The sequence below is a fragment of the Oncorhynchus tshawytscha genome, linkage group LG13 (genome assembly GCF_018296145.1).
Source record: "Oncorhynchus tshawytscha isolate Ot180627B linkage group LG13, Otsh_v2.0, whole genome shotgun sequence".
Taxonomy (NCBI): Eukaryota; Metazoa; Chordata; class Actinopteri; order Salmoniformes; family Salmonidae; genus Oncorhynchus; species Oncorhynchus tshawytscha.
The window spans coordinates 8536730-8559229 of record NC_056441.1 but is presented as its reverse complement, the minus strand read 5'-3'; the positions used below and the strand labels follow the sequence as shown (position 1 = coordinate 8559229).

At 44.2% G+C, this 22500-nt stretch overlaps 1 protein-coding gene across 1 annotated transcript in view; it reads left to right on the top strand.

Annotated features, from left to right (window-relative positions):
• The window catches only part of LOC112239374 (gamma-aminobutyric acid type B receptor subunit 1-like), a 147374-nt gene that overhangs the window by 61753 nt on the left and 63121 nt on the right, over positions 1-22500 (top strand). Inside the window, exons 9-10 of the mRNA XM_042295121.1 lie at positions 14491-14568; positions 15106-15112. Of these exons, the coding sequence (XP_042151055.1) occupies positions 14491-14568; positions 15106-15112 (85 nt within the window). The remainder of the gene's footprint in view (positions 1-14490; positions 14569-15105; positions 15113-22500) is intronic.

The window sequence follows — 22500 nt, the reverse complement described above, 5'->3', positions numbered from 1 at the left end:
TTAAGCTTGTTTTCCCCATCTCTTCTCCTCTCTGTTGTCTCCCCACCATCCCAGAAAAGGAAATGTTGTTTTGATTAATCATTTATTCAATGCTAATTGGAGTGGCTTTTGCCCAGGGCAGTTTGGAGGGGGTTTGGTTTCTGGATGTAGTAGAATGCAGCTCAGGCTAAGTGGACATGAGCTGATTCTCAGTCAGCCAGCAGCTACTGGATATCTACTGCATATTTAATACATATCTACTGCATATCTACTGTATATCTACTGTATATCTACTGCATATTTAATACATATCTACTGCATATCTACTGCATATCTACTGTATATCTACTGCATATTTAATACATATCTACTGCATATCTACTGCATATCTACTGTATATCTACTGCATATTTAATACATATCTACTGCATATCTACTGCATATCTACTGTATATCTACTGCATATGTACTGCATATCTACTGCATATCTACTGTATATCTACTGCATATCTACTGCATATCTACTGCATATCTACTGCAGATCTACTGCATATCTACTGCATATTTAATGCATATCTAATGTATATCTACTGTATATCTACTGTATATCTACTGCATATCTACTGCATATCTACTGTATATCTACTGTATATCTATCTACTGTATATCAAATCAAAATAAAATAAAATGTATTTGTCACATACACATGGTTAGCAGATGTTAATACGAGTGTAGCGAAATGCTTGTGCTTCTACTTCCGACAATGCAGTAATAACCAACAACTAATCTAACCTAACAATTCCAAAACTACTACCTTATAGACACAAGTGTAAAGGGATAAAGAATATGTACATAAAGATATATGAATGAGTGATGGTACAGAACGGCATAGGCAAGATGCAGTAGATGGTATCGAGTAAAGTATATGAGATGAGTAATGTAGAGTATGTATATCTACTGTATATCTACTGTATATCTACTGCATATCTACTGTATATCCACTGTATATCTACTGCATATCTACTGCATATCTACTGTATATCTACTGTATATCTACTGCATATCTACTGTATATCTACTGCATATCTACTGCATATCTACTGTATATCCACTGTATATCTACTGCATATCTACTGTATATCTACTGTATATCTACTGCATATCTATTCTATCTACTGTATATCTATTATATCTACTGTATATCTACTGTATATCTACTGTATATCTATTCTATCTACTGTATATCTACTGTATATCTACGGCATATCTACTCTATCTACTGCATATCTACTGTATATCTACTGTATATCTAATGCATATCTATTCTATCTACTGTATATCTACTGCATATCTATTCTATCTACTGTATATCTACTGTATATCTACTGTATATCTACTGCATATCTACTCTATCTACTGCATATCTACTGTATATCTACTGTATATCTAATGCATATCTATTCTATCTACTGTATATCTACTGCATATCTATTCTATCTACTGTATATCTACTGTATATCTACTGTATATCTACTGTATATCTATTCTATCTACTGTATATCTACTGCATATCTATTCTATCTACTGTATATCTACTGCATATCTACTGCATATCTACTGCATATCTATTATATCTACAGTATATCTACTGCATATCTACTGCATATCTATTCTATCTACTGTATATCTACTGTATATCCACTGTATATATACTGTATATCTACTGTATATCTACTGTATATCTACTGCATATCTACTGCATTTCTACTGTATATCTACTCTAACTACTGTATATCTACTGTATATCTACTGTATATCTACTTATATCTACAGTATATCTACTCTACCTAATGTATATCTACTGTATATCTACTCATATCTATTCTATCTACTGTATATCTACTGCATATCTACTGCATATCTACTGTTTATCTACTCTACCTAATTCATATCTACTGTATATCTACTGCATATCTATTCTATCTACTGTATATCTACTGTATATCTACTGTATATCTACTGTATATCTATTCTATCTACTGTATATCTACTGCATATCTATTCTATCTACTGTATATCTACTGCATATCTACTGCATATCTACTCCCCATATCTATTATATCTACAGTATATCTACTGCATATCTACTGCATATCTATTCTATCTACTGTATATCTACTGTATATCCACTGTATATATACTGTATATCTACTGTATATCTACTGTATATCTACTGCATATCTACTGCATTTCTACTGTATATCTACTCTAACTACTGTATATCTACTGTATATCTACTGTATATCTACTGTATATCTACAGTATATCTACTCTACCTAATGTATATCTACTGTATATCTACTGCATATCTATTCTATCTACTGTATATCTACTGCATATCTACTGCATATCTACTGTTTATCTACTCTACCTAATGCATATCTACTGTATATCTACTGCATATCTATTCTATCTGCTGTATATCTACTCATTTGACTGAATTCATCCACAGTAGGAGGGTCCTTGGCGGAGGTAATGTTCAACACACACACACAGTAGCGTCCTCCACCATGTGGTGTTGTCTTGCATAGTGGCAGTTTCCTGGGGCGGGCGCTGTGTGGAAAGGAGTCATTATGTGTGTGTGTGTGCACTAGGCTTGTCACCGTACTTTTTTACACCTTTTTCTCCCCAATTTCGTGATATCCAAATGGTATTTTCAGTCTTGTCCCATCGCTGCAACTTCTGTGCGGACTCGGGAGTGTCGAAGGTTGAGAGTCCTGCGTCCGAAACACGACCCAACCGAGCCTCACTGCTTCTCGACACACTGACCACTTAACCCGGAAGCCAGCCGCACCAAAGTGTCGGAGGAAACACCGTATACCTGGCGACCGTGTCAGCGTGCACTGCGCCTGGCCCGCCACAGGAGTCGCTAGTGCGTGATGGGACAAGGGCATCCCTGCTGGCCAAACCCTCCCGTTACCCGGACGATGCTGGGCCAATTGTGCGCCGCCTCGTGGGTCTCCCGGTCGTGGCTGGCTGCGACACAGCCTGGGATCAAACCCGGTTCTGTAGTGATGCCACTCGGGAGGCTTGATAACAACATTTTACAAACGATACGATACCAAGTCAGTATCATGATACCGAGTAGCACCGCAATATCACGGCCTAGCATAAAATAAATAAATAAATAAAAATCAGTGGCCAAGCATCCTGTTCGCCCCAGGACGCTTGTTCACGGTTTCTAGACGTTCTCCATAAACTTCGCACTTCTACTCAACACATTGAATTTAACTTCACGCTGTTCAGCATATAATAGAATCCTGCATAGAATGACTGATTTGCTCATATTTACAAAGGCCGACCTGTGATTTGGCTGGACTAATGGGGGGAAGGAATGTACATCAGTGGAGGCTGCTGTAGGGGGGACGGCTCATAATAATGTCTGGAACGGCACAAATGGAAAGGCAGCAAACAACTAGACACTGTGTGTTTTACACCATTCAGGGAGGGAGGGAATGACAGAGTGTGAGGGAGGGAGGGACAGAATGTGAGGGAGGGGGGGAGTGTGAAGGAGGGAGGGACAGAGTGTGAGGGAGGGAGGGAGTGTGAAGGAGGGAGTGGGGGACTGACTGTGAGGGAGGGAGGGACAGAGTGTGAGGGAGGGAGGGAGTGTGAAGGGAGGGAGGGAGGGAGGGAGTGTGAGGGAGGGAGGGAGTGTGAGGGAGGGAGGGAGTGTGAGGGAGGGAGGGAGGTGAGGGAAGGAGGGACAAGGTGAGAGGAAGGGAGGGAGGGAGGGAGTGTGATGAAGGGAGGGAGGGACAGACTGTGGGAGGGAGGGACAGAGTGTGAGGAAGGGAGGGAGGGACAGGCTGTGGGAGGGAGGGAGGGACAGACTGTGAGGGAAGGAGGGAGGGACAGAGTGTGAGGGAGGGAGGGACAGAGTGTGAGGAAGGGAGGGAGGGACAGACTGAGGTAGGGAGGGAGGAACAGACTGAGGGAGGGACGGAGGGAGGGACAGACTGAGGGAAGGAGGGAGGGACAGAGTGTGAGGGAAGGAGGGAGGGACAGAGTGTGAGGAAGGGAGGGAAGGGACAGACTGTGAGGGAGGGAGGGGGACAGAAGGTGATAAAGGGAGGGAGAGAGGGACAGACTGTGAGGGAGGGAGGGACAGAGTGTGAGGGAGGGAGGGAGAGACAGAGTGTGAGGAAGGGAGGGAGGGACAGAGTGTGAGGGAGGGAGGGAGGGAGGGATAGAGTGTGAGGAAGGGAGGGAGTGTGAGGAAGAGAGGGAGGGACAGAGGGTGATGAAGGGAGGGAGGGACAGACTGAGGGAGGGAGAGAGTGTGAGGAGGGAGAGAGTGTGAGGGAGGGAGCGAGGGACAGAGTGTGAGGGAGGGAGGGAGGGAGTGTGAGGAAAGGAGGGAGGGGGAGGGAGGGAGAGACAGAGTGTGAGGGAGGGAGGGAGGGAGGGAGGGAGGGACAGAGTGTGAGGAAGGGAGGGAGGGACAGAGTGTGAGGAAGGGAGGGAGAGACAGAGTGTGAGGGAGGGAGGGAGTGAGAGAGTGTGAGGGAGGGAGGGAGGGAGGGAGAGACAGAGTGTGAGGGAGGGAGGGAGTGAGAGAGTGTGAGGGAGGGAGGGAGGGAGGGAGGGAGGGAGGGAGGGAGGGAGGGAGGGAGGGAGGGAGGGAGGGAGGGAGGGAGGGAGGGAGGGACAGAGTGTGAGGGAGGGAGGGAGTGAGAGAGTGTGAGGGAGGGAGGGAGGGAGGGAGGGAGGGAGGGAGGGAGGGAGGGAGGGAGGGAGGGAGGGAGGGAGGGAGGGAGGGAGGGAGGGAGGGAGGGAGAGATTGTGAGGGAGGGAGAGAGAGAGAGAGTGTGTCTGTTAACTGAAGGGTAAAGAAGGTTTCATGCTGTGTTTTTTCCCTGACCGACACGATGACATGCAGATCGTTATGCATATCACAGGAGGTTGGTGGCACGATAAAAGTTCAGCCTTTCCAAACTTTATGCAAATCACAAGTGCGAACGCTGGGCGATGACGAATCATATCGAGTGGTTCCCATGACGAATATGACACTCTGCAACCCAACACCGGAGACTTTTTTCAGCGAAGATGGTTGACAGAAATACTAGGATTGAAGTAATTATAAGGTCATAACGACTCATCCAAAACATGTACAGTTGAGAGGAATATGTTAGACAAACGATTATGCATATCTTTTTTGTCATAAAGTTAATTTATGAAAATTGCTATTTAGCAAGCTAGCTGACTAGCTAACATTTGCCAGCTAGGTAGCGAGCTTCATGGGCGTTTTGACAGGAGTATGAAATTGTAATTCGTGTTGTTTAATGTTTTAGGGACTCCTGAGTAAACCTTCAAACCAGGCTTTCCTCTTGTCAAACAGTGGATGGAAAGAATCTAGCTAGCTAAAGCATTTACTGCAAATTTAATGTACAATTTTGTAAACTAGCCTTGCTAATATTTGCCATGCAATGCAGCTGAAGTAGCTAGTTAACTCTTTTCTTGCTTATTGTGTAGTGGAGGATAAAAAATACCTGTATGTGGATGTGTAGCCGATCTGTGTATGGACCCTAAAACGTTTGGGATAAATATTAGTTCAGAACTAGAATTGCTTCCACCAGTTAATCTTTAATCCCCAAGATATTTCAGAAAATGACTGTTGCACAAGACTGTTACACATGAATATTAAAATGTCAATATTAGCTAGTTAGCTATGAACCTAGCTATGAATCTCATAGCCAGTTGTATTGCATTAATGACAGTCTGAATGGCATCAATGAAGCCTATGGATTAAGTAGATTATAATATAACTTTATTGTGCCAAGGATGCAAGACGTATATACATGTAAACTCAGCAAAAAAAAGAAACGTCCCTTTTTCAGGACTCCGTCTTTCAAAGATAATTCGTAAAAATCCAAATAACTTCACATATCTTCATTGTAAAGGGTTTAAACACTGTTCCCCATGCTTGTTCAATGAACCATAAACAATTAATGAACATGCACCTGTGGAACGGTCGTTAAGACACTAACAGCTTACAACCGGTAGGCAATTAAGTTATGAAAACTTAGGACACCAAAGAGACCTTTCTACTGACTCTGAAAAACACCAAAAGAAAGATGCCCAGGGTCCCTGCTCATCTGCGTGAATGTGCCTTAGGCATGTTGCAAGGATGCATGAGGACTGCAGATATGGCCAGGGCAATAAATTGCAATGTCCGTACTGTGAGACGCCTAAGACAGCGCTACAGGGAGACAGGACGGAGATCTGATAGTCCTCACAGTGGCAGACCACGTGTAACAACACCTGCACAGGATTGGTACATCCGAACTTCACACCTGCGGGACAGGTACAGGATGGCAACAACAACTGCCCGAGTTACACCAGGAACGCACAATCCCTCCATCAGTGCTCAGACTGTCTGCAATAAGCTGAGAAAGGCTGGACTGAGGGCTTGTAGGCCTGTTGTAAAGCAGGTCCTCACCAGACATCATCGGCAACAACGTCGCCTATGGGCACAAACCCACCGTCGCTGGACCAGACAGGACTGGCAAAAAGTGCTCTTCACGGACGAGTCACGGTTTTGTCTCACCGGGGGTGATGGGCGGATTTACGTTTATCGTCAAAGGAATGAGCGTTACACTGAGGCCTTTACTCTGGAGCGGGATCGATTTGGAGGTGGAGGGTCTGGGGCGGTGTGTCACAGCATCATCAGACTGAGCTTGTTGTCATTGCAGGCAATCTCACCGCTGTGCGTTACAAGGAAGACACCCTCCTCCCTCATGTGGTACCCTTCCTGCAGGCTCATCCTGACATGACCCTCCAGCATGACAATGCCACCAGCCATACTGCTCGTTCTGTGCGTGATTTCCTGCAAGACAGGAATGTCAGTGTTCTGCCATGGCCAGCGAAGAGCCCAGATCTCAATCTCATTGAGCACGTCTGGGACCTGTTGAATCAGAGGGTGAGGGCAAGGGCCATTCCCCCCAGAAATGTCCAGGAACTTGCAGGAGCCTTGGTGGAAGAATGGGGTAACATCTCACAGCAAGAACTGGCAAACCTGGTGCAGTCCATGAGGAGGAGATGCACTGCAGTACTTAATGCAGCTGGTGGCCACACCAGATACTGACTGTTACTTTTGATTTTGACCCCCCTTTGTTCAAGGACACATTATTCCATTTCTGTTAGTCACATGTCTGTGGAACTTGTTCAGTTTATGTCTCAGTTGTGGAATCTTGTTATGTTCATACAAATATTTACAAATATTTACGAATATTTACGCTTGTTAAGACAGTGAGAGGACGTTTCTTTTTTCTGCTGAGTTTAGTTATTACCATGCATGAGATCCCCACGTTGTAGCCTGAACATTTAATATATTCACTGATCATGTATTCTACAAATAAATGTACTATTCAGGTATGAACGTCTGTGAGACATTATAAAAACCCGTAGGAAGAAAGAGGAGGTGGGGAGAGGAGGTGTGAGAGACTGTCATATACAGACAGGGAAAGAGGAGGTGGGGAGAGAGGTGTGAGAGACTGTCATATACAGACAGGGAAAGAGGAGGTGGGGAGAGAGGTGTGAGAGACTGTCATATACAGATAGGGAAAGAGGAGGTGGGGAGAGAGGTGAGAGACTGTCATATACAGAAAGGGAAAGAGGAGGTGGGGAGAGAGGTGTGAGAGACTGTCATATACAGAAAGGGAAAGAGGAGGTGTGAGAGACTGTCATATACAGACAGGGAAAGAGGAGGTGTGAGAGACTGTCATATACAGAAAGGGAAAGAGGAGGTGGGGAGAGACTGTCATATACAGACAGGGGAAGAAAGGTGGGGAGAGAGGTGTGAGAGACTGTCATATACAGACAGGGAAAGAGGAGGTGTGAGAGAGGTGCGAGAGACTGTCATATACAGACAGGGAAAGAGGAGGTGGGGAGAGAGGTGTGAGAGACTGTCATATACAGAAAGGGAAAGAGGAGGTGTGAGAGACTGTCATATACAGAAAGGGAAAGAGGAGGTGGGGAGAGAGGTGTGAGAGACTGTCACACCTGCGGGACAGAAAGGGAAAGAGGAGGTGTGAGAGACTGTCATATGCAGAAAGGGAAATAGGAGCAAGGAAGCAGCAGATTCATTAATTCCAGTTATACTAAACTTCATATTCTCTCAGTTCATCACAATTACAATGTTCCTAACCAGCCTTGGGCCCCCAGTAGGCCCAATGGTTATCTTTAGAGCGGGTGAGTTAACGATGACGGGACAGGGGGTTGGCATCCTCTCTCACATCAAAACATACCTGCAGACGAGAGACAGATGGAGAAAGAGAGAGAGAGCATGTTTAATCATGACACGGTCAGTCATCTTAATCAACAAGAGGTGAAATGCAAAACTGACCTTGTGTCACATCTGCTCCCGCTCCCCCTCTCTGGCGCTCGAGGTCGCCAGGCTGCTCTTAATTACGTACACCTGTCACCATCATTACGTACACCTGTCACCATCATTACGTACACCTGTCACCATCATTACGTACACCTGTCACCATCATTACGTACACCTGTCACCATCATTACGTACACCTGTCACCATCATTACGTACACCTGTCACCATCATTACGTACACCTGTCACCATCGCTGCGCGCACCAGCGCTTCATCGGACTCGCCTGGACTCCATCACGTCATTGATTTTGCCTCCCTTATATCTGTCACTTCCTCAGTTTTGTTCTCGTTGTCTGCATCGATGTTGTTTTGGTTTCTCTTGTCCAGACGCTGTTCCCTGTTAAGTTTCATGTCTATTTGTTTTTAAATCCTCACGCTGTAGTTGCTTCCTGTCTCCCAGCATCTGGAGTTATGGACCCGTTACATCTTGGATGATTAACTCTGGGACTACTACAGTACATCTCTATCTGTATTTCAATGTAAAACATCTCTTTTAAAATACTTCCTGTTGACCCGACCAAGTGACCTCTCACCTCTGATCATAATGTGTAAATGGAAGAATACTCTTATTGCAATGTGGATGACTCTTAAAAGAGCCTTTGGTTGTGCATAGTGTAGTCTATGGAACAAGGTGTTGTCAGGGAACAGCACCCTCTTCGAAGACGTAGGAGGTGAAGATCTCCCGCACACGGATTGGCTCCCGTGCTGCGTTGTTGGCCCGCATCCGTGTAACATCCTGCCGAGCAGCAGGCCTCTCTCCTGGCACGCGGCGGAGAGCTGCAGGTCCCCCTCCTGGTCCTCGTGTGCCATCCTCATGAAGTTATGCAGGACAAAGGTAGCCTTCATACACGCCTGAATTCCCCCCACTAGTCAGTTCCAGATGGCCCTGGTCACACCTGCGACAATGCACCCAACCGTGCAGATCCCTATACAGTAACTGTAGCCAATCATTTTGAAGGAATCTCCAGTTGTATCTGTAGGAAAATGGAAGATAATGTAATTATTAGACTTCTACATCACCATGTCATTGTAGATTTACTAAAGTATAATATCTCTTATAACAAATCATGATAACATTGAATAGATAGATAGATAGATAGATAGATAGATAGATAGATAGATAGATAGATAGATAGATAGATAGATAGATAGATAGATAGATAGATAGATAGATAGATAGATAGATGATAGATAGAATGATGATAGATGTGACAATAACATGATCAATGTGATAGCATGTGACAATACATAAATCATATCAAGGATGATGCGTTATCATTTGAATACATAAATGATCATTTAAAACAGCTGTGTAGTGCTATGATCATTTAAATCAGCTGTGTGCTATGATCATTTGAATCAGCTGTGTAGTGCTAAGTGATCATTTGAATCAGCTGTGTAGTGCTAAGTGATCATTCAAATCAGCTGTGTAGTGCTAAGTGATCATTTGAATCAGCTGTGTAGTGCTAAGTGATCATTTAAATCAGCTGTGTAGTGCTAAGTGATCATTTAAATCAGCTGTGTAGTGCTAAGTGATCATTTAAATCAGCTGTGTAGTGCTAAGTGATCATTTGAATCAGCTGTGTAGTGCTAAGTGATCATTTAAATCAGCTGTGTAGTGCTAAGTGATCATTTGAATCAGCTGTGTAGTGCTAAGTGATCATTTGAATCAGCTGTGTAGTGCTAAGTGATCATTTAAATCAGCTGTGTAGTGCTAAGTGATCATTTGAATCAGCTGTGTAGTGCTAAGTGATCATTTGAATCAGCTGTGTAGTGCTAAGTGATCATTTGAATCAGCTGTGTAGTGCTAAGTGATCATTTGAATCAGCTGTGTAGTGCTAAGTGATCATTTGAATCAGCTGTGTAGTGCTAAGTGATCATTTAAATCAGCTGTGTAGTGCTAAGTGTTCATTTGAATCAGCTGTTTAGTGCTCAGTGATCATTTGAATCAGCTGTGTAGTGCTAAGTGTTCATTTGAATCAGCTGTGTAGTGCTAAGTGTACCCTTTGAGTCCCCCAGGACTGAGAACCACTGCTCTTCGTTGGGACCTCATCATCTGCAGAAAGGCTTTCACAGCTCTGTGTATCCGAGAAAACACAGGAAACATAACAAGAAACAGACTTCACTATACTCAAATTAGACGGCACTGAATATTATGTTACTATTTTCTCTGTCCTCACTTCTAGGGACTGGAACTATACAAAAGTACCTGCCCTATCCGGAGTAGCCAAATCTCTCATTCTGACAGCTGCTATCGTTTCACCCTCCTCCATGGCAGTTAGCTAGCTACCTACAAATGCATTTGGAGTTTGTTTTTTACAAGATAAATACATCAAGATAGCTAACTAATATGAAGTTAGGTAGCTGGTGATATTCAATTCACTTAGCGAGCTAGTTATACAGCCTGTTAAGTTGGCTAGATAGCTAGTTATACAGTCTGTTAAGTTGGCTAGATAGCTAGTTATACAGTCTGTTAAGTTGGCTAGATAGCTAGTTATACAGTATGTTAAGTTGGCTAGATAGCTAGTTATACAGTCTGTTAAGTTGGCTAGATAGCTAGTTATACAGTCTGTTAAATTGGCTAGATAGCTAGTTATACAGTATGTTAAATTGGCTAGATAGCTAGTTATACAGTCTGTTAAGTTGGCTAGATAGCTAGTTATACAGTCTGTTAAGTTGGCTAGATAACTAGTTATACAGTCTGTTAAGTTAGCTACCTAGCTACATTAGCAGCTCATTTGAGTCAGCCTGTACCATAGCTAGTTAGCGAATAATATATATATATATATACAAAAGTACCTGCCCTATCCAGAGTAGCCGAATCTCTCATTCTGACAGCTGCTATCGTTTCACCCTCCTCCATGGCAGTTAGCTAGCTACCTACAAATGCATTTGGAGTTTGTTTTTTACAACGATAAATACATCAAGATAGCTAACTAATATGAAGTTAGGTAGCTGGTGATATTTAATTCACTAGTTATACAGTCTGTTAGCTAGTTATACAGCCTGTTAAGTTGGCTAGATAACTAGTTATACAGTATGTTAAGTTGGCTAGATAGCTAGTTATACAGTCTGTTAAGTTGGCTAGATAGCTAGTTATACAGTATGTTAAGTTGGCTAGATAGCTAGTTATACAGTCTGTTAAGTTGGCTAGATAGCTAGTTATACAGTATGTTGTTAAGTTGGCTAGATAGCTAGCTATACAGTCTGTTAAGTTGGCTAGATAGCTAGCTTAAATACATTACAAAAATATATATATATATATATATACATATATATAATTTTTTTGTAATGTATTTACTTAGTTGAATATGTTCTCCCAGCCATGTGTCTGATTGGAAACAGGGCAGAAACGTTTGTTAGTCACCAGATCAGTTTAGATCAGTTTACCTGTGAATAAATTAATGAAATGGAGAATGGATTAAACTATGTACCCATTTAATAACCAGACCTTCATAAAAACTTGCTCTACTGAATTATTGATGCACAACCGAACTGCTGCTATATGATGTCAGCACACCCACAAGAGAGCCACTCTGGGTGTCCCGAAGCGGAACGCAGCAATTTACCACATGCTAGTGAACACAGCCCATGACGGCTGGTAGGGGTCGAGGCTGGATGAGTACAGCTGCCACAGGTGATATGAGCATGAAAGTGAAGGGGATATTATATTAGACCTGCTCATACAAGAGACAAAAATCCAATTCAGTTGGATTTTACAAAACAAAACTGTGACTTTTATGAGCTTTTTATAACAGGCGTCTGCAAATTCTTTATAGATCGGTAGGGCTGGGAGAAGACGATAGTATCTTTATAGATCGGTAGGGCTGGGAGAAGAGGGTAGTATCTTTATAGATCGGTAGGGCTGGGAGAAGATGGTAGTATCTTTATAGATCGGTAGGGCTGGGAGAAGACGGTAGTATCTTTATAGATCGGTAGGGCTGGGAGAAGACGGCAGTATCTTTATAGATCGGTAGGGCTGGGAGAAGAGGGTAGTATCTTTATAGATCGGTAGGGCTGGGAGAAGAGGGTAGTATCTTTATAGATCGGTAGGGCTGGGAGAAGACGGTAGTATCTTTATAGATCGGTAGGGCTGGGAGAAGACGGTAGTATCTTTATAGATCGGTAGGGCTGGGAGAAGACGGTAGTATCTTTATAGATCGGTAGGGCTGGGAGAAGAGGGTAGTATCTTTACAGATCGGTAGGGCTGGGAGAAGATGGTAGTATCTTTATAGATCGGTAGGGCTGGGAGAAGACGGTAGTATCTTTATAGATCGGTAGGGCTGGGAGAAGACGGCAGTATCTTTATAGATCGGTAGGGCTGGGAGAAGAGGGTAGTATCTTTATAGATCGGTAGGGCTGGGAGAAGAGGGTAGTATCTTTACAGATCGGTAGGGCTGGGAGAAGATGGTAGTATCTTTATAGATCGGTAGGGCTGGGAGAAGACGGTAGTATCTTTATAGATCGGTAGGGCTGGGAGAAGACGGTAGTATCTTTATAGATCGGTAGGGCTGGGAGAAGACGGTAGTATCTTTATAGATCGGTAGGGCTGGGAGAAGACGGTAGTATGGAATGAAACGGTTCTACGGTATTCTAAAATGTTGGTATCATGACGTTTTGGTTCCGTGTTACAGTGATACCGGTATACCGTGCACGTGTGTGTGTGTGTGTGTGCGTTACTGTGTGTGCACGTGTGTGTGTGAGTGTGTGCACGTTTGTGTGTGTGTGTGTGTGTGTGTGTGTGCGTGACTGCGTGTGTGTGTGTGAACGTGTGTGTGCGTGTGCATGTGTGTGTGTGTGTGTGTGTGTGTGTGTGTGTGTGTGTGTGTGTGTGTGTGGAGTGGAGTAATTATTTCTAATGAACAGCTGATACCATATCTATTATGGAACATGTACATATTATTACTCTACTGTAGACTGACTGGCTAACATCTCTGTGATACCCTCTCTTTAATACCCTCTCTGTGATACCCTCTCTTTAATACCCTCTCTGTGATACCCTCTCTTTAATACCCTCTCTTTAATACCCTCTCTGTGATACCCTCTCTGTGATACCCTCTCTTTAATACCATCTCTGTGATACCCTTTCTGTGATACCCTCTCTGTGATACCCTCTCTGTGATACCATCTCTGTGATACCCTCTCTGTGATACCATCTCTTTAATACCCTCTCTTTGATACCATCTCTGTGATACCCTCTCTGTGATACCCTCTCTTTAATACCATCTCTGTGTTACCCTCTCTGTGATACCCTCTCTTTGATACCCTCTCTGCGATACCCTCTCTTTAATACCATCTCTGTGATACCCACTCTGTGATACCCTCTCTGTGATACCCTCTCTGTGATACCCTATCCAGTGAAATCACAGGTAATATTAATCTGCTATTATGGAACATGTATATATTATTACTCTACTGTGGACTGACAGGCTCTGGTACTTTTCAGGTGAATCCTTCAATCAGAGTTTCAGGATGTGTAATGTGTATATTTATAGTATGGTGAACATGTCTCTATCTATCTCTCCTCCCCTTCTCTTTCCCTCCCTCTCTCTCCTTCCTTCTCTTTCCGTCCCTCTCTCTCCCCCTTCGGTTTCCCTCCCTCTCCTTCCTCCCTTCTCTTTCCCTCCCTCTTTCTCCTCCCTTCTCGTTCCCTCCCTCTCTCTCCCCTTCTGTTTCCCTCGCTCCCTCTCTCCTCCCTTCTGTTCCCTCCCTCTCTCTCCCCCTTCTCTTTCCCTCCCTCTCTCTCCCCCTTCTCTTTCCCTCCCTCTCTCTCCTCCCTTCTGTTCCCTCCCTCTCTCTCCCCCTTCTGTTTCCCTCCCTCTCTCTCCTCTCTTCTGTTTCCCTCCCTCTTTCTCCTCCCTTCTCTTTCCCTCCCTCTTTCTCCTCCCTTCTGTTTCCCTCCCTCTTTCTCCTCCCTTCTCTTTCCCTCCCTCTCTCTCCCCCTTCTGTTCCCTCCCTCTCTCTCCCCCCTTCTGTTCCCTCCCTCTCTCTCCCCCCTTCTGTTTCCCTCCCTCTCTCTCCTCCCTTCTCTTTCCCTCCCTCTCTATCCTCCCCTCACAGGAGGCAGCTATAAGAAGATTGGATACTTCGACAGTACTAAAGGCAATCTATCCTGGTATGGGAATGACAAGTGGATAGGTGAGCCACATTCATATATATATATTATTTTAATTTTATTTTTTTCTTCCTTATTTTACCAGGTGAGTTGACTGATAATAAATCAAATTTCAAATCAAATGTATTTATATAGCCCTTCGTACATCAGCTGATATCTCAAAGTGCTGTACAGAAACCCAGCCTAAAACCCCAAACAGCAAGCAATGCAGGTGTAGAAGCACGGTGGCTAGGAAAAACTCCCTAGAAAGGCCAAAACATAGGAAGAAACCTAGAGAGGAACCAGGCTATGTGGGGTGGCCAGTCCTCTTCTGGCTGTGCCGGGTGGAGATTATAACAGAACATGGCCAAGATGTTCAAATGTTCATAAATGACCAGCATGGTCGAATAATAATAAGGCAGAACAGTTGAAACTGGAGTGGCCAGGTGGACTGGGGAACTGGAGTCATCATGTCAGGTAGTCCTGGGGCATGGCCAGGTGGACTGGAGCAGCAGCATGGCCAGGTGGACTGGGGACAGCAAGGAGTCATCATGTCAGGTAGTCCTGGGGCATGGTCCTAGGGCTCACGTCCTCCGAGAGAGAGAAGGAGAGAATTAGAGAATGCACACTTAGATTCACACAGGACACCGAATAGGACAGGAGAAGTACTCCAGATATAACAAACTGACCCCAGCCCCCCCGACACATAAACTACTGCAGCATAAATACTGGAAGCTGAGACAGGAGGGGTCAGGAGACACTGTGGCCCCATCCGAGGACACCCCCGGACAGGGACAAACAGGAAGGATATAACCCCACCCACTTTGCCAAAGCACAGCCCCCACACCACTAAAGGGATATCTTCAACCACCAACTTACCATCCTGAGACAAGGCTGAGTATAGCCCACAAAGATCTCCGCCACGGCACAACCCAAGGGGGGGGCGCCAACCCAGACAGGATGACCACAACAGTGAATCAACCCACTCAGGTGACGCACCCCTTCCAGGGACGGCATGAGAGAGCCCCAGTAAGCCAGTGACTCAGCCCCTGTAATAGGGTTAGAGGCAGAGAATCCCAGTGGAAAGAGGGGAACCGGCCAGGCAGAGACAGCAAGGGCGGTTCGTTGCTCCAGAGCCTTTCCGTTCACCTTCCCACTCCTGGGCCAGACTACACTCAATCATATGACCCACTGAAGAGATGAGTCTTCAGTAAAGACTTAAAGGTTGAGACCGAGTTTGCGTCTCTGACATGGGTAGGCAGACCGTTCCATAAAAATGGAGCTCTATAGGAGAAAGCCCTGCCTCCAGCTGTTTGCTTAGAAATTCTAGGGACAATTAGGAGGCCTGCGTCTTGTGACCGTAGCGTACGTGTAGGTATGTACGGCAGGATCAAATCAGAGAGATAGGTAGGAGCAAGCCCATGTAATGCTTTGTAGGTTAGTAGTAAAACCTTGAAATCAGCCCTTGCTTTGACAGGAAGCCAGTGTAGAGAGGCTAGCACTGGAGTAATATGATCACATTTTGTGGTTCTAGTCAGGATTCTAGCAGCCGTATTTAGCACTAACTGAAGTTTATTTAGTGCTTTATCCAGGTAGCCGGAAAGTAGAGCATTGCAGTAGTCTAACCTAGAAGTGACAAGAGCATGGATTAATTTTTCTGCATCATTTTTGGACAGAAAGTTTCTGATTTTTGCAATGTTACGTAGATGGAAAAAAGCTGTCCTTGAAATGGTCTTGATATGTTCTTCAAAAGAGAGATCAGGGTCCAGAGTAACGCCAAGGTCCTTCACAGTTTTATTTGAGACGACTGTACAACCATTAAGATTAATTGTCAGATTCAACAGAAGATCTCTTTGTTTCTTGGGACCTAGAACAAGCATCTCTGTTTTGTCCGAGTTTAATAGTAGAAAGTTTGCAGCCATCCACTTCCTTATGTCTGAAACACATGCTTCTAGCGAGGGCAATTTTGGCACTTCACCATGTTTCATTGAAATGTACAGCTGTGTGTCATCCGCATAGCAGTGAAAGTTAACATTATGTTTTCGAATAACATCCCCAAGAGGTAAAATATATAGTGAAAACAATAGTGGTCCTAAAACGGAACCTTGAGGAACACCGAAATTTACAGTTGATTTGTCAGAGGACAAACCATTCACAGAGACAAACTGATATCTTTCCAACAGATAAGATCTAAACCAGGTCAGAACTTGTCCGTGTAGACCAATTTGGGTTTCCAATATCTCCAAAAGAATGTGGTGATCGATGGTATCAAAAGCAGCACTAAGGTCTAGGAGCACGAGGACAGATGCAGAGCCTCGGTCCGATGCCATTAAAATGTCATTTACCACCTTCACAAGTGCCGTCTCAGTGCTATGATGGGGTCTAAAACCAGACTGAAGCATTTCGTATACATTGTTTGTCTTCAGGAAGGCAGTGAGTTGCTGCGCAACAGCCTTCTCTAAAACTTTTGAGAGGGATGGAAGATTCGATATAGGCCGATAGTTTTTAATATTTTCTGGGTCAAGGTTTGGCTTTTTCAAGAGAGGCTTTATTACTGCCACTTTTAGTGAGTTTGGTACACATCCGGTGGATAGAGAGCCGTTTATTATGTTCAACGTAGGAGGGCCAAGCACAGGAAGCAGCTCTTTCAGTAGTTTAGTTGGAATAGGGTCCAGTATGCAGCTTGAATGTTTAGAGGCCATGATTATTTTCATCATTGTGTCAAGAGATATAGTACTAAAACACTTGAGCGTCTCTCTTGATCCTAGGTCCTGGCAGAGTTGTGCAGACTCAGGACAACTGAGGTTTGGAGGAATACTTAGATTTAAAGAGGAGTCCGTAATTTGCTTTCTAATAATCATAATCTTTTCCTCAAAGAAGTTCATGAATTTATCACTGCTAAAGTGAAAGTCATCCTCTCTTGGGGAATGCTGCTGTTTAGTTAGATTTGCGACAGTATCAAAACGGAATTTCGGATTGTTCTTATTTTCCTCAATTAAGTTAGAAAAATAGGATGATCGAGCAGCAGTAAGGGCTCTCCGGTACTGCACGGTACCGTCCTTCCAAGCTAGTCGGAAGACTTCCTGTTTGGTGTGGCGCCATTTCCGTTCCAATTTTCTGGAAGCTTGCTTCAGAGCTCGGGTATTTTCTGTGTACCAGGGAGCTAGTTTCTTATGAGAAATGTTTTTAGTTTTTAGGGGTGCAACTGCATCTAGGGTATTGCGCAAGGTTAAATTGAGTTCCTCAGTTAGGTGGTTAACTGATTTTTGTCCTCTGGCGTCCTTGGGTAGACAGAGGGAATCTGGAAGGACATCAAGGAATCTTTGTGTTGTCTGTGAATTTATAGCACGACTTTTGATGTACATAATACATTTTCATCTACAGTAATGACCTGGGGGAAAGTTACAAAACATAGTAAAATCCATACAAAATACACTACATGACCAAACATATGTGGACAACTGCTCGTCAAACATTTCATTCCAAAATCATTGGCATTAATATGGAGTTGGTCCACCCTTTGCTGCTATAACAGCACCCACTCTTCTGGGAAGGCTTTCCACTAGATGTTGGAACATTGCTGCTATAACAGCCTCCACTCTTCTGGAAGGCTTTCCACTAGATGTTGGAACATTGCTGCTATAACAGCCTCCACTCTTCTGGGAAGGCTTTCCACTAGATGTTGGAACATTACTGCAGGGACTTGCTTCTAATCAGCCACAGGACCATTAGTGAGGTCGGGCACTGATGTTGGGGCGATTACGCCTGGCTCACAGTCAGACTTCCAATTCATCCCAAAGGTGTTCGATGGGGTTAAGGTCAGGACTATGTGCAGGCCAGTCAAGTTCTTCCACACTGATATCGACAAACCATTTATGTATGGACCTCACTTTGTGCACAGGGGCAATGTCATGCTGAAACAGGAAAGGTCCTTCCCCAAACTGTTACCACAAAGTTTGAAGCTCAGAATCATCTAGAATCATTGTATGCTGTAGCATTAAGATTTCCCTTCACTGGAACTAAGGGGTCCGAACTATGAAAACCAGCCCCAAACCATTATCCCTCCTCCACCTAACTTTACAGTTGGCACTTTGCATCGGGGCAGGTAGCGTTCTCCTGTCATCCGCCAAACCCAGATTAGTTTGTCGGACTGCCAGATGGTGAAGCGTGATTCATCACTCCAGAGAACGCATTTCCACTGCTCCAGAGTCCAATGGCAGCAAGCTTTACACCACTCCAGCCTTCGGTTGGCATTGCACATGGTGATCTTAGGCATGTGTGCGGCTGCTCGACCAAGGAAACCCATTTCATGAAGCTCCCAACAAACAGTTATTGTGCTGACGTTGATTCCAGAGGCAGTTTGGAACTCGGTAGTGAGTGTTTCAACCGAGGACAGATGATTTTTATGCGCTTCAGCACTCGGCGGTGCCGTTCTGTGAGCTTGTGTGGCCTACCACTTCAGGGCTGAGCCGTTGTTGCTCCAAGACGTTTCCACTTCACAATAACAGCACTTACAGTTGACCGGGGCAGCTCTAGCAGGGCAGAAATCTGACAAACTGACTTGTTGGAAAGGTGGCATCCTATGATGGTGCCACGTTGAAAGTCACTGAGCTCTTCAGTAAGGTCATTTTACTACCAATGTTCGTCTATGGAGATGTTATACACCTGTCAGCAAAGGGTGTGGCTGAAATAGAAGAATCCACTCATTTGAAGGGGTGTCCACATACTGAACTTTTATAAAAAGCAACAAAAAAACACAAACACAGTAAAATAAAAAGAAATCATAAGAAACAAACACATTCTTCTTAAAAAAGGTCCTCACAGCCGTCTGAACTGCCTCAGAGGCATCAATTCAATCGTCAGAGGCGTCAATTCAAACCTCAGAGGCATCAATTCATACAATTTCACTGACCTCTGTAGACCATTCCGCAAGCAAGGTGCAAAGTAGCTAATGGATTGATTTACCTCTGTGGAGATGGAATGGAGTTAGCCATCCGTGAGACCGTGCCAGATAGCTTGTATTTCTGAAGGTTAACAGAGACGTGAGGGGTACGGTGGTAGTTTAAACAGGATGGCTTTTTTAAAACAAAAACATCTTCCTCATTCCCCCTTATTCTCCTGTTTATCACTGTCGCACCCTCCCTCCCTCCCTCCCTCTCTCTCTCTCTCTCTCTCTCTCTCTCTCTCTCTCTCTCTCTCTCCCTCACACACATTCTCTCTCTACCTCCCTCCCTTCCTTTATTGTCCATCTGCCTTTCTCATTTTCTTTCCCCTCCTTTTTCTCACTCCCTCCTTCCCTCCTTCTCTCCTTCCCTATTTCTCTCCTTCTCTCCTTCCCTCCTCTCTCTTTCTCTCCTTCCTCCTTCCCTATTTCTCTCCTTCCCTCCTTCTCTCATCCTCTCTTTCTCTCCTTCCCTCCTTCCCTCCTCCTCTCTTTCCCTCCTTCCCTCCTCCTCTCTTTCCCTCCTTCTCTCTTCCTCTCTTTCTCTCCTTCCCTCCTTCCCTCCTCCTCTCTTTCTCTCCTTCCCTCCTTCTCTCATCCTCTCTTTCTCTCCTTCCCTCCTTCCCTCCTCCTCTCTTTCCCTCCTTCCCTCCTCCTCTCTTTCCCTCCTTCTCTCTTCCTCTCTTTCTCTCCTTCCCTATTTCCCTCCTTCTCTCTTCCTCTCTTTCCCTCCTTCCCTCCTTCTCTCTTCCTCCTTTCTCTCCTTCCCTCCTTCCCTCCTTCTCTCCTTCTCTCCTTCTCTCTTCTTCTCTTTCTCTCTTCCCTCCTTCTCTCCTTCTCTCTTCCTCTCCTTCCCTCCTTCTCTCCTTCTCTCCTTCTCTCCTTCCCTCCACTAGCAGGGTTGGCTAAGAATGTTCATCAATCAACCAGTCAGGTTTTATTTATCATGTTGTCGGTGAAAACAGCAATGCTCCGATCCGTATAGCTTAACACACACACACACACACACACACACACACACACACACACACACACACACACACACACACACACACACACACACACACACACACACACACACACACACACACACACACACACACACACACACACTAAAACACACTCTGAAACACACTCTGAAACACACACTTAAACTGATGGGACTTCTATGTAAAAATCCAGTACTTTATACTGAGCATAGATTGAGTATGCCTATTGACAGGACCATGTGTTATATCTCTCGAAAGTGATATTATTTCATTTTATTTACTAATTAAACATGATGACCGGTTCGGGCCGATGACAGGAAGAAAATGAATGGAAGACGCAGCGTGACAGTCTAAACAAAATGAAGGCGGAGGCAATCTCAGACGCAATTTAACCGGAGCCGAATCCATGACCTTGACTTTGAGGAATGGGGGAACGGGGGAATGGGACGGTGCGGCTCTGCTCTGTAGTCTAATCAGCATGGCCGGGTAGCTAGCTTTGTTGTTTACGTCCGTGTCAGAGCAGGGCATCCCAAATGATACCCTAATCCCTATAGGGCTCTGGTCAAAAGTAGTGTACTACCTAGGGAATAGGATGCCATATGGGATGCAGAAGGAGTCCGTTCTGCCTCCGTGAACACTGGAAAAAACTTTCACTAACAGTGTCTAATGGTTTGAGAAAAGAGGTTCTGTGCCTTTACTGTGGAACCAAGGTTGCATCAACAGTGTTGTATTGGGAGGCAGTGTTGTATTGGGTGTTGTATTGGGAGACAGTGTTGTATTGGGTGTTGTATTGGGAGACAGTGTTGTATTGGGAGACAGTGTTGTATTGGGAGACAGTGTTGTATTGGGAGACAGTGTTGTATTGGGTGTTGTATTGGGAGACAGTGTTGTATTAGACAGTGTTGTAGACAGTGTTGTATTGGGTGTTGTATTGGGAGACAGTGTTGTATTGGGAGACAGTGTTGTATTGGGAGACAGTGTTGTATTGGGTGTTGTATTGGGAGACAGTGTTGTATTGGGAGACAGTGTTGTATTGGGTGTTGTATTGGGAGACAGTGTTGTATTGGGAGACAGTGTTGTATTAGGAGACAGTGTTGTATTGGGTGTTGTATTGGGAGACAGTAATAGGAGACAGTGTTGTATTGGGAGACAGGACCATGTGTTATATATCAGTGTTTGATTCAAATAATAAAATGTAATGAGATGCCTCATTCAACAAACTAACATTAATGAGGCTTTAGTTCCTTTCAGCATCGTTTTGATGTTGTGTTTACCTTTTTAATTAATTGGTTATTTAAAGTGTTGTTGGACAGATTGGCGCCATGGTAACTCTGTAGAGCTGTGCCTTCCTGCTGGATAGAAGGGTGTGAATGGTGATTCACTGATCGGCCATATGGCTCCTCTCTCAATTTCAATTGAATTCAAGGGCTTTATTGGCATGTGAAACATATGTTTACAATGCCAAAGCAAGTGAAATAGATAATAGATAAAAGTGAGAAAAAATGGGGGGAAAAAATGAACGATAAACATTACACTCACAAAAGTACACTCACATTTCAAATGTCATAGTATTTATATATACAGTGTTGTAACGATGTTCAAATAGTTAAAGTACAAAAAGGGAAAATAAATAAGCATAAATATAGGTTGTATTTACAATGGTGTTTGTTCTTCACTGGTTGCCCTTTTCTTGTGGTAACAGGTCACAAATCTTGCTGCTGTGATGGCACACTGTGGTATTTCACCCAGTAGATATGGGAGTTTATCAAAATTGGATTTGTTTTTGAATTCTTTGTGGATCTGTGTAATCTGAGGGAAATGTGTCTCTCTAATATGGTCTTACATTGGGCAGGAGGTTAGGAAGTGCAGCTCTATTTCCACCTCATTTTGTGGGCAGTGAGCACATAGCCTGTCTTCTCTTGAGAGCCATGTCTGCCTACAGCGGCCTTTCTCAATAGCAAGGCTATGCTCACTGAGTCTGTACATAGTCAAAGCTTTCCTTAATTTTGGGTCAGTCACAGTGGTCAGGTATTCTGCCGCTGTGT